The 13,852-nt window shown below is 40.1% G+C and overlaps 1 protein-coding gene across 1 annotated transcript; it reads right to left on the reverse strand.

The window, feature by feature from the left end:
• Positions 1–9,721: 9,721 nt before the first annotated feature.
• Positions 9,722–10,660, reverse strand: LOC107152251 (olfactory receptor 1J4-like). The gene has a single exon (XM_015497773.1). The coding sequence runs from the start codon at positions 10,658–10,660 to the stop codon at positions 9,722–9,724; it is 939 nt and encodes a 312-aa protein (XP_015353259.1).
• Between the last annotated feature and the right edge of the window lie 3,192 nt (positions 10,661–13,852).

Here is a 13,852-nt window from a genome sequence, read left to right on the forward strand (position 1 = left end):
TCTAGCAGGCACAAAATGCAATGAAACAGGTGGTTAAACTCTACAAATCTCAGAGTTCCACTGTGACAGGAAAGAGACTTACAAGTTTAAAAATATTCAAGATGCATATCTTAAACATTTTTTTCACAGATCCAGAGAAATCAGAGTGAATTCTAAGTTGTCAAACAAAACCATGGAGATGCCCTGGGGGTCAATCACATTATCCCCAGGTCAACTAAACACAAAGAGGATATAATTGCTTTTTTGCCTTTGGCCCCCTTGGGAGAAGAACTACTTGTTGAATCAGCATAAGAGAGCTCACTCTTGGAGGAATAATGATAATGTGACTCACAACGCTTCTTACCTTCTGTTTAATTGGGAAAATGTGGTTCAGAATCCATAACAAACCAAGCTTGAACTTGAATTTGATAACAAAGTTTTTTGCTTCTGACCCCATGCTAAATCAAGAACACTAGAAACACTCTAATCCCATTACTCTCTGAACAAGAGTCAGGAGCTTATAACTCATCATCATTCCTGGACCCAGGGAATGCAATACAGTTCCTACAAATCTTGGTCTCTTACCCAAAAGCTGAGTTGTCAACATTCTGATGATGCAAGTTACTTGCAAAACCATAAAATAGCCACTCAATGTATGGTTTCACTCAACCCCCCACAAAAATGATTCCAAATCCATCGAATGCATCTGCAACTACATGTCTTCATTGCTTCACAAACATTGAACATCTTATGCTCATTATCCAAGGTGAAGATGTATGAGTATTTGTTATTAATTAGTTTAGCTTTAAAAGGACAAATAAGGGGCTAGGGTTGTGGCTCAGAGGTAGAGCACTCATCTACCATGCATGAGGCTCTGGGTTCAATCCTCAGCACCACCTAAAAATAAAATAAAGATATTATTATAACTAAAAATTAAATATTAAAACAAAGAACAAATTAAAAAGTAAGTTAGTTTGGCTTATGTTAGAAATAAACCCTTACATGGAACTGCTATTTGAATAAAGAAATCCTATAAGAGATTTAGACCTCTGGAATGGTACTGGGTCTTATGGGTCATAGTTGACCATTTGTTGCCTGAATGATAATGATCCTTTGGACCTATCTGTTTCCTAAAAGTCAAGGGTTGATAATACTTCCTTCCTTCTCACTCTAGAACGTCATTGTCCCCTCCCCTTCCTTGCATTCATAAAGATATACAACAGAAAAGCAATGACTCTGCATAATTTTTCATCTGATTAAACAATGTGAGGAAAAAGAGCTTTTTCAACTAACAACTGACATTACTGCTTCCCCTGATTCTAGATACCTAGAGGACCTTCATCTGTATCATCTTTCACACCAACTTTATCCCATCTTTCTCATTCCCATTTCTATCTTGCCCCCTTTAACAGCTTATTATTTAATAGTAAACTACACTACCATATGTGTGCAGAAAAAAAAAATTGAAAAGCAGGCACGTAAGATTGAAAAGGATTTCTGGCAAAAGATCAAATGGGATGATAAGCACTTAAGTAGATGATCAGCCTTGCTGGGTGCAGTGGCTCACAACCGTAATCCCAGAAATTTTGGAGGCTATAGAAGGATATTTAAATGTACAAGGCCAGCCTGGGCAACTCAGCCAGATACTGTCTCAAAATAAAAATTTAAAAAGTCCAGGGACTTAGCTCAGTGGTAATGCACCCCTGTGTTCAATTACCAGTATGATCAAAATAATAATAATAATAATAATAATAATAATCAGAAAGTTAAATTAAATCCTCAATAAATTCAATTTATATCAAGAGTTTGAAAAAGTTAAGTTGGAGGATACTCTGATGACAATGGTGTATAACTGGAAATATTAGTCACATGTAATAGAGAATTTTTGTAACATGATTTAAAGTTTAAAATGTGCATTGCCATAGACCATCCAATTTCACTACCAGTTTTATAACCAAAATATGATCTGCATATGTCCTACTGAAGATGTAAATAAGCAGGTTCATAGCAATATTGTTCATGATAGCAGGAAAAATAATTACAAAAAGAGTTGAGGTATTTTTACATAAGGAATATTGTGGAAATTTTACCCCACATAATATATGAATTAAAGAAAGTTAATAATAAGATGAAAAATGATACCAACACTATAATAGAACAGAGAAATAAAGATGTGTATGTATGTGCATATTTAATCTGGGTGGGTAAAAAAATGCCAAACCACTGGGGTCCATTAGTTTGGACGTTGGGAAAGATATTTCCATTTGGTTTATTTTGGGGCCCTGAAATCTGCATCATTGGTCTATGTGTTCACTTTTTTATTCAAGTAACCTACTGTTGTCATCACTATAGCTTTGTAATAAGTTTTTAAATCAAGTATCGGGATACCTCCAGCTTTGTTCTTTCAGCTCAGCTTTACATTGACCATTATGAGTGTTTTGTAGTTCCATACAAATTTAGGAGTGTTTTTCTATTTATATGAAGACTACCACTGGTATTTTGACTGGGATTACATTGAATCTGTGGACTGCTTTTGATAAATAAATGTTTTAGTAATATTAATTCTTCTAGTCCATCATCATTGAATGTCAACATTTTGTGGTGTTCGCTTCAAATATTTTCATCAGTGTTTTGTAATTTTTGTTGTAGATATTATTCACTGCCATGGTCAAATTGATTCCTAGGAATTCTGTTCCACGTTTTTCATAGCTATTGTGAATGGGATTGCTTTCTTGATTTCATTCTCAATAATTTTGTTTGTGGTATACAGAAAAACAGCTGATTTGTGTTTGTTGATTTGGTGTCCTATAAGCTTACTGAATTATTTATCAGTTCTAACAGTTTTATTTATGGAATCTGTAAGGTTTTTTTTTTTTACATAAATCATGTCATCTTCAAACAAGGATAATTTGACCTCTTCCTTTCCTATTTGAATGTTCTTTATTTCTTTCTCTTGTCTTATTGCTTTGGCTAAGGCTTCCAACACTGTATTGGAGAGGAATAGTAAACATCCTTATCTTTCTCATAATAGTAGAAAAATTTTCAACTTTTCCTTATTCAAAATGGTATATACTGTTGGTTTGTCATAAATAATTTTTATTGTGTTGTTCTGCATATGATTTTTTGAGTTTTTATCATAAAGTGATGTGATTTTATAAAATTTTTATGCATCTGTTGAGATGACCATGATTTTTATTCTTCATTCTGATGATGAAAATGCTGGACTCATAAAAAAAAAAGTTTGGAAGGGTTCCCTCTCTTTTAATAATTGGAATCACTTGAGAAAAAAATGATGCTATTTCTTCAAATTGTGTAAAACTCAGCAGTATAGACATTCAGTCTTGGGCTTTTCTTTGTTGAAAGATTTTCTTATTACCAATCTGACCTTATTATGCATTTTTTTAATCTGTTGAGGTTTTCTATGTCCTCAGGTTCAATTTTTGGTAGGTTGTACATAGCCAGAATTTTCTCCATTTCTTCTAAATTTCACAATTGTTCCATAATAGTCCCTAGTGATCCTTTGTGTTTCTGTGGTATCTGTTGTAGTATTTCCTTTATCATCTCTGGTTTTATTTATTTGGGGTCCTCTATTTGTTTCTTGATCAGTCTAGCTGAGGTTTTGTCAATTTTGTCTATCTTTTCAAAATATGAACTCTTCATTTATGGTAATATTTTGTATTTTTTTATTCTCTATTTTCTTTATTTCAGCACTGATCTTTATTAGATATTTCCTTCTTCCAATTTGGAATTTGGTTCGTTCTTGCTTTTCTTGTTCTTTGAGTTCTATTACCAGGTTGTTTATTTAAGTTTTTCTTTTTTAGTTTTTAGTCAGCTGTTTGACCACTGTGTCCAAAAGACCTGACAAGAACAATTCGGAGGAGGAAAGGTCAATTTGGCACTCATGATTTCAGAGGCCTCAGTCATAGACAGCCATGCCCATTGCTCTGGGCCCAAGGTAAGGTAGAACACCATGTCAGAAGAATGTGGTGGATGAGAGCAGCTCAGGACAAGGCACTCAGGAAGCAGAGAGAGACTAAGCTCAGTTCACCAGGGACAAAATATACCCCAAAGGCATGCCTCCAGCCTGCCTAAGGTTGTTATCCAGTTAATTCATTCAAATGTACTAATGCACTGATTATATATAAGACTCTCATAACCCAATAATTTCACCTCTAAACTTTCTTTCATTATCTCTCACATGAGCCTTTCGTGTAAATCTCATATTTAAATCATAACTCTGCCACTGATTCCCAAAAGTTCATGCACATCTCACAATGCAAAATTCATTTAGTCTATTTCCAAGAGTCCTAATAGTCTTAACAGTTTTATCGTTTCCCAAAACTCTAACTCCAAAGTCTCCTCTGAGCCTCAAGGCAAACTCTCAATGTGAGCCCCTGTAATAACCAAAAGCAATCCAATATATAAAGGAAAGGCGTAAACATTTCCATTTCAAAAGGATTATTGAAGGGCATAGAAAGAAGGAATGGGACCAAAGAAAGATCAAAAGACAGCTGAGAAAATAAGTCCTGTAGCTCCATGTTCAACATCTGACATGGTTCTCTCCAAAGAGCCTGGGCAGCTCTGCCCCTATGACTTTACTGGTGCAGCTCACATGCCTCTCTCTTGGCTTTCTGTGCTCAATTCCTTCAGCTTTTCTCAGCAGATGTCCCACATCACTGGCATTTCTTAATCCCAGCGGTCTCTAGTGCTGCTCTGGCTCCCTTCTCACATTGCCATGCATCACCCTATCAGGGACAACCCTCAGGAAATCCAGCCCTGCTGCACGCTGCCTGGCCTTCCAGACCTTCCTTTCAGATCTCAGTGGAAACCTCCATGAGCCCCTGTCTCCAGAAACCTGCACCTACAGAGCCAGCACCAAGTGATCGTCACCAAGGTCTGCCACCATCTCCATCAGTAGCCAAGCCTCCAGGGACCACAGCTAAAGCAGCCCTCTGAATGCCCGGGTGACTGAGCACGGTGAAACAACATCCTGGGCTCCATCGTACAGCACGGTACCCCAAGGGTCTCTCCTCAAAGGAATTTTTGCTTTTACACTCTTGAGCCTAAGATGGGGTGGTGAAGAGCAGTGACAAAGAATGGGAGAGCAGTGGCTGAGTTTGGGGATCTCTGATGACTTCATGGCTGGGGTGCACCTGCTGCCTGGTAATGTTTCTGTGCAAGGACACAGGACGCCTAGCTGCTATGTTAATGCCCCAGCTGAGGAGGCTCAGTGCAAGAGTCTTATCAGCTTTGAACTTGACCCCAGGCACATAGCTCCCAGGGATAGAGGAATAACTATGACTGACGCAGCATCCAGCCAGTGTCCAAACAGTGCCCAAACACTCACCAGCTGTGGCCACAGGTCAGGCTGGATGCTGTCGCTCCCTGTGATGCCTCTGACCCAAGCAACTTTCCATCTTGACCAACCTCTCAATGGTCACAATGGGGGACCTTCCCTTTAAGCTTCCTGGGAATCAGGCAACTTCTTATCCTGGCCAACTACTGCCACAATTGGGGAACCATCCCCATGTGCTGCTGGAGTCCCAGGCAGCTTCCCTCTGGGACATACCCAACAAAACTGCAGCTGCAATCATGGGGAGAGTCCTGCTAGGCTTCTTAGGAATAAGGTAAATTCCCAGCTATGCCTTCCACCAGCCTCACTGGCAGCAGAGGTCTTGATGGGGGTCAAAGCTACCCTCCCACTTGGATCTGAGCTCTCGCTTCCTGCCACAGTGAATTGCAGGCATCTGCTCCATCTCTGCCTGGCTCCCCTGGAGGCTGTGTGGAGCTGGGTTAGTCTCATACTTCCTGGGGCAGGTCTGCTTCACCCACTCCCCTTTTTAGGCTAGTAGTGATTCCTCTACAAGATCTTTCTAGAGGGACACTTAAGAGGTCTCACTGCAGGAGTGCTCCGTCTGGTTTAGTCTGTTATCTGGAGGTGGGAAGATGCAGTGTGGATCCAAAGGGTGACTGGTCACCCCAAAATGGTTGTGGACCTCAGCCCGGCTTTCCAGTCACACTTTGGTTTTAAACTGTTTGACTTGCTTTGAGGACACCACTGGTCCTGTCATGTTTTAATTTGGTCTTATTTTTTCCAAATGTTGCTACAGGAGTGAGCTCATGTGGTTTTCTGATCCCTCCCACCTTTCCTCTCCCTGGTCCAGGTTCAGGGTTAGCCAACTCTGCGCTTGTTTTCTACTGCAGTAACTGACCTTCCAGTCTCTCCAGATCTTAGACTTTATAATACTGGGTCTTAGAGCATTTTATTCTGTCACCCACCTCTCAGATCAGCTGTTCCTTCACTGTTCCGTCATCTTCTAATCCTGACTAGTGACTTTTACAAACTATTCTTTTTTTTTTTTTTTTATGAGAGAGAGAGAGAGAATTTTAATATTTTATTTTTAGTATTTGGCGGACACAACATCTTTGTTTGTATGTGGTGCTGAGGATCGAACCCGGGCCGCACGCATGCCAGACAAGCGCGCTACCGCTTGAGCCACATCCCCAGCCCTACAAACTATTCTTATAAAGACTGTATTCTCGTGTGTGTCTGGTCACTAAACGTTCTGTGAGCTTAGTCATCAACTAGTGATTTAATAGAAATGTCCTAGCTTCCTGGATCCAAAAAGAAGAAAACAGCTTTCCTGTTCCTTGCAGATTCTCTGTCTTGGGGCATACTCTTTCCATGCTTATCTAGGTAGCTATGACTCTACCTTATTCTTGCTGCTTGCAAGCATACTAGAGATTGGCCAGAGCTGAAAGCACAGGGTCTCCTCCGATCATTCTAAGCATGTGTTTATCCTGAGCATACACATGAACTTCCAGACCCCTGAAATGTGCAGGAGATTTTCACAGCTCTTACCCCCCATATACTTCCATCCCCAGACTCTTCCTCTGTGGCAAAACAATCTTGAAAAATAAGAACAAATTTAAAGGCCTCATACTTCCTGATTTCTAAACATGCTACAAAACTGTGGTCATAAAAATGGTGTGCCACTGGCCCAAGGACAGATATGTAGATTGAGCTGCTGGACTTGAGAGTCCAGAAATAAACCCATACATGTGCACAACTGATTTTCAATAGGGTGCCAAGACCATTCAATGGAGAAAGAATAGTCTCTTCAACACATGGTGCTGGTATAACTGCATATCCACAAAGGAAAAAAAAAATAAAATTGAATCTTATTTCACACCACATGCCAATTTAACTCAAAAATGATCCAAAGATGTAAATATAAGAAATGAAACTATAAGACTTTTAGAAAACATGGAATGAATCTTCTTTCCTTGGATTTGTTTATGGTTTAGAACATGACATGACACACAAAGTATAAATCACAAAAATTAAAAATTGGACTTTATAAAAATTTTAAACTTTTTTTTAAAAAAAATTTGTAATTGTAGACGGGCAGAATGCCTTTATTTTGTTTATTTATATTTATGTGGTGCTGAGGATCAAACCCTGTGCCTCACACATGCTAGGCAAGCGCTCTGCCACTGAGCTACAGCCCCAGCCTCCCATAAACATTTTAATATAAAAGGACAGTATCATGAAAGTGGAAACAATTCACAGATGGGAGAAAATATTTGCAAATAATGTGTCTTATGAGAATCTAGTATCCAGAATATATAAAGAACACTTATAGTCCAACAACAAAAGGCAAAGAAAAATTCTTTTAATTGGTAAAGAAAATGAACAGGCATTATTCCAATGAAAACATAAAAACGTTCAACAAGGACATAGAAGATACTCAGCATCATTAGTCATTAGGAAAAAGCAAGTCAAAATTACAGAGAAATACCACTTCATATCTCCTAAAATGGAAATAAAAATAAACCAAAAATTTTTTTTTAAAAAATTAAAAAACGCAAGATTGGCAAAGATACAGAAACACTGGAGCACTTAAACATTGTGGGTTGGAATACAAATTGCTCCATTCGCTGTTGAATAGCTTATTTGTCAATAATTAAATAAAAGCAATTCTGCCCCTAGATATATATCCAACAGAATTGAAAAAGTTTTTAAAAGAAAACTTGCACCCTGATGTTTATAGAAGCTTTATTAACAATAGCCAAGGGGTATAAATAATGAAATGTCCATGAATGAATGTATGGATAAATAAACTGTGGTATATCCATACAATGGAATAGTATTCACCCCAAAATAGGAATGAAGTACTGACACATGCTGCAGCATGGATGGACCTTGCAAACATTATGTGAAAAGAAGTCAGACACAAAGGTCACATATTTTAAAATTCAATTTATGTGAAATATCCTGAATAAGCAAATCCATGAAGCCATTGGAGTTTAGAATTTCCTAAGGACTGAGATGATTGCCTAATGGACATGCAGTTCTTTGGGAATGTGAGAACGAGAGACTGGTGATGACTGAACATTATGAACATACTAAATGTCACCAAATTATGCATTTCAAATGGTGAAAATGGTAAATTTTATGTCATGTATAGTATTCCTCAATGGAAACGTTTTAAATAGAAAGCAAGCAGCAATTTTTAGAAATGCTCCAAATTAGTAAAATAATAATAATGTGTGATTAACCTAAGAGGGAAATAGAGAAAATAAGAAACAAATGTCCCAAATAGAACAGCGTACTATAGAAAAGCAAATCCAGCTGTACCGTGGTTACATTAAATATAAATACTATGAATTGAATTCCCCAGAAAGTAACTGTCCATGTACATAAAAAGAGCAAAGCTCAGCTTTACACTGTTTACGATGAATATATCACAAAGAAAAAGATGTAGAAAAGTTTAAAGTAAAAAGATGGAAAAGAAACACCAGGCAATCATTAACCTTGAAAGAGCTGGTACAGGTAAACTAAAATGAGAAGCAGATGAGATGTTACATAGGGGTCATCTATAAAGACTAAGTGAAACATCTTCTAATTACAAATGCTATGGTGTGCCGCTGAATGAATAATGAATGTCTACAGCATCTGCCAACTTCCATGGGGTAATTATTGCCATGATGGCCGCTTTTAAGCTACCAAAATAATGTGAGTGTGGAGCTGGGAAGAAACATGCACAATCAGCTTTAACCAGATCCAAACCTGCTTGAGCACAACACTGCTTGAAACAGCCAGTGCACCAGAAGTAGATCATAATGCTAAAACTATGTGTCCTCGGTAACATAGTTTTAAATCTATAGAAGCCAAACGAGACAAATCCAAAAGTCAAAACAGACAAATTCACAATCAAAATGGTGCAAGATGTTTTGTGTAAGATTTTGCATACATCTTATGAGATGATGAATAAGCAAAGAGTAATTAAGGGTAGAGGGGACCTAACAACCCAAGTACCAAACTGGATCTGGCTGATATATTAAGAACACTGCAGGCTGGGGCTAGAGCTTCACGGTAGAGGGCTTTCCTAGCATCAGTCAAGCCCTAGGTTTGATCACCAGCACTGAAAAAAAAAAAGCATTGTATATAATAAAATAATATGAACTATTTTAAATCTACATGGAGTTGAAAGCTGGGCACTGCGGCACCTGCATGTAATCCCTGCTACTTGGGAGACTGAGGCAGGAGGATAGCAAGAGAAAGGACTGGCTGAGTAACTTAGTGAGACCCTGTCTCAAAATAAAAAATAAAAAGAACTACGAATGTAACCCCAGTACACCGCCCTCCCCCTAAAAATATATGGAATTGTCAATGATAGCAGAATTCTAAGAAATATCTCTCTGTGCTCATGACTGAAGTGAGTGGATTTAGTGACTGTCACTTAAAAAAGTTAGCCCTACTAACAAATATTTCCAGGGCCTGTTTTATGTCTCTGTTCCTCAGGCTGTAGATGAAGGGGTTCAACATGGGTGTCACTACTGTATAAATGATAGAAGAGATAATGTCCTTGTCACTGGAGTTCTGTGACAAAGAGAAAAAATAAACACCTGCAAGTGTCCCATAGTATAAAGACACCACAAAGAGATGGGAGCCACAGGTGGAAAAAGTCTTCAAGAATCTCTTGGTGGAGGGGACCCTCAGGACAGTCATCCCTATTCGGACGTAAGAGCCCAGGATGCTACTCAAAGGCAGGATGAAAAGCATTCCTCCCTCAGTGAAGATGACCAGCTCATTGAGGGAGATGTCTGAGCAGCTCAGCTTCAGGAGGGCGGTAAGGTCACAGAAGAAGTGGGGGATGGTCTGGTTAGCACAGAAGGACAGCTGGACCAAGAGGAGGGTGTGCAACAGGGCATGGACGCAGGAGAAGAACCAGGACCCGGCCACTAATGAGACGCACAGCTCCTCCCTCATGACAGCAGCGTAGTGCAGTGGGTGACAGATAGCCACATACCTGTCATAGGCCATCACTGCAAGAAGGAGATTGTCCAGACAGCCAAAAAGAACAAAAAAGTACATCTGAGAAATGCACCCCTCATAGGGGAGAGATTGTTGCTGGGTCTGCACATTCCCCAGCATTTGGGGAACCGTGACAGAGGAAAGGGAAATGTCAGAGAGGGCCAGGTGGCTGAGGAAGAAGTACATGGGGGTGTGCAGGCGAGAGTCCAGCCTGATGAGCAGGATGATGAGCAGGTTCCCCAGCACCGTGGTCAGGTACATGCCCAGGAACAGGGTGAAGACCATGCCCCGCTGCTCTGGTCGAATAGGGAGCCCCAGGAGGAGGAACTCGGCCATGCTACTCTGGTTCTCGGTCCTCATGCTCTTCTTGTCTCTGTTGGGAGGTGGACAATGTGGGGAATGCCTGTGAACGTGACCATCACATTACAGTAATGCCTAGTTAGTAGGAAAATTCTTAAATCTAGCTGTACTTCTGTTTGTTTCTCGTACTTACTGATTCATGGATCAAAAGTCTGTCCATTCTAGCTCCAATGGTACATCAAACCCTCACTGTATTAGTCGGGTTTTTCATCACTGTGACCAAAAACAACAAGAACTTAGAGAAGGATCAGTGTATTGGGGCTCATGGTTTCAGAAGTTCGGTCCATGGTTGGTGGACCCCATAGCTCTGGACCCAGGTGAGGCAGAACATCGTGGAAGAAGGATGAAGAAAGTAGCTCAGGATGTGACAGGCAAGAAGCAGACAGAGAGAGCTCCACTCACCACAGACAAAAGTGTAAAGCCCCAAGTCACTCCTCAGGGACCCACTCCCTCCAGTCACACCCCACCTGCCTACAAATACCACCCAGTTTATCCGTATCAGTAGATGAGTCCATTGATGAGGTTACAGCTCTTATAAGTAATGAGCCACCTCTGAACATTCTTGCAATGCCTCACATAGGAGCTTTGGAGGGGGGATACTTCATATCTAAACCATAACACTGATACTAGTGAGGAATCTGAATTACAGACACCTGAAGTTACTTCCCAAGATCACAAAAATGTTCAGGAACCAGGCTGAGGAGAGGGCCAAGTATGGCTTCCTGTAATTGTTGCTCTTACCCGTTATGTATGCCCAGTGGGGGAAACTCACAGGAGCCTCCTGCCCAATGCAGAGACATGACTGTCGAAAGACAATTAAGGAAATATTTGAGTCCATAGGAATCAAACAGAAGCCCCTAAAATACAAATGTGAAACACACACACACACACACACACACACACCCCTACACATCACGCAAACATGCACACACTTTAATTGCTGACTTGTGATTTCTTACTATCTGTAACCTACAGTGATCCTGAAGAAAGGGCAGTAGCTGTGTGTAACTGAAACATAAAAACAAACTCACAAATAACACATAAGTTTTGATACACATCACACAAATAAACTAACAAAACTGCACACAAACACTTGCATAGTCTTAACACAAACATAATACAATGAGCAAGACATAAAAAAAATCACAAATTGGGGGTATAAACCACACTCTGAGTACAGGCTCACACAGTTGGACACATGCTAGACAAAAAAAAACAAAAAACACTAGATCAAACACATCACATAAAAATCATACAAGAGCAAACAATGACATACATGTGCCTCTTCCCTGTTAGGCATAAACACACACAGTCACACACCTACACTCTCTGCTTGCAGAATGAAGTTCCCAGCCCCACTACTATACCCAAATAGAAGGAGGTGGTCAGTCAGTGAGGCACTTGAGCCCTTTTCACTCACAGACACCAGCACATAAACACTACCTACAAATAAAAAAAAAAAAAAACAGCAAACACACACACACAAATACATGTAATCTCAAACACATGTAATCATATACATATAACTCATAGACAAAAATGCAAGATCACACACACCTGTATCACTGAGTAGAGATTGCTGGTTATGAGCAAATAGAGAAGACTTCTGCTCCCGATGGCAGAATACATCTAACTTCTTCAGACTCTGCAATCTCATCTGCTTACCTATGATTCTTGTCTATATATGAAAATGTGGGACTTACAGGAAGAGAGTGTGGCAAATATTTGAGATCAAAGAGCCTGCTTGAGAGATCCCAAAACACATACACAGATTATTTACCTTGCTTAATGTGAACCTGCTTAAAATTGTTATGTTCTGGGTCTTAGAAGAAAAGGCTGGAAATCAATTCTATATCACGCCAACACACACACAAAACACAACAGACACATACACACAAAGTTTGCCAAGACAAGGTGGATATGCCTGTACTGGATAAGCAAAGAGATACCATACAAAAATACATATGGAATGACGTGGAACACATATGCAGACCCCTAGACCCAGAGGCACACTTTGCCCAATTAGGATTCCTGCTCCTTCTGACCTCTGCCACCTCTTGGTGAGCTCTGGCACCTGCTAATCCAGTTTTCTGAGTCCTCAGCTTCTGTTGAGGACATCAAGAACAAAAAAAGTTAAGAGCAGACCTCTGTAAGCCCAGGGCATTTGACCTTTCTATGGCTGTCCTTGGCTTCAGGACAATAGGCAGGACACACCATTTTATCAACCACATAGAAGACTCAGAAAAATCCCTAAGCTCCTGGTTAAGGAGAGAATCAAAGTAGATTAATTGCCTCCAATTGCTACAAGGCCTTGGGGAGGTGCCTGTGCAGGAGGGATTGAGCTGCTCACCTGAGAGTCACCTAAGAGCGTGTCCTAGATATCAGAGACACCGTGTTAGTCAGCTTTCCACTCCTTTATCAAAATGCCTGGGAAAAATCACCTTATTAAGACAAAGAGTTTATTTTCTCTCCCAGTTTGGTCCATGATCCCCTGTCCCCATTGTTTTGGACCTGTGTCAAGGCAGTACATCATGTACCTCATTGCAGGCATGCATGGTAGAGCAAAACCTGCTCACCCCTTTGTCAGGAAAAGAGAGGACCTGGAGTCTCACTATCCCCTTCAAGAGCACATCCCCAGTGACCTAGCAATTTCCCCAAAAGCCCTACATCTTAAGGGTTCCATTGCCTCCCAATGCCACCACCCTGGGACCAAGCATTTAACACATGGGCCTTTGGGGGACACCTGAGCTCCTCTTTGTCTGTTCATAGTTCTAGCCAGAAAGAAAGAGTGTCTAGGGGCTGGGGTTGTGACTCAGCAGTAGAGCGCTTGCCTCAAACATGCAAGGCCCTGGGTTCGATCCTCAGCACCACATAAATAAATAAATAAAATAAAGTTATTGTGTCTATCTACAACTACAAAAGATAAATATTTAAAAAAGAAAGAAAGAAAGAGTGTCTAAGATATCCCCCAACCCTGATATAACCAATGCCCGGAGTCAGCTTCTCTAAGCAGCACATTATGTTCCAGGTATAGAAATTCTGATTTCTGCAAACTCCTTGCTACTATGAGAGCACAAATCCAGCTTTAACGTACACCCTGTAGGTCTCTTCTTTTTTTTAGGAGAGACTATGGGATATAGAGATGTGTCTTTTCCAAGAGATTATAGAGGGAAAACACTGAGCCTTTGAACT

Source organism: Marmota marmota, unplaced genomic scaffold (assembly GCF_001458135.2).
Source record: "Marmota marmota marmota unplaced genomic scaffold, marMar, whole genome shotgun sequence".
NCBI lineage: Eukaryota > Metazoa > Chordata > Mammalia > Rodentia > Sciuridae > Marmota > Marmota marmota.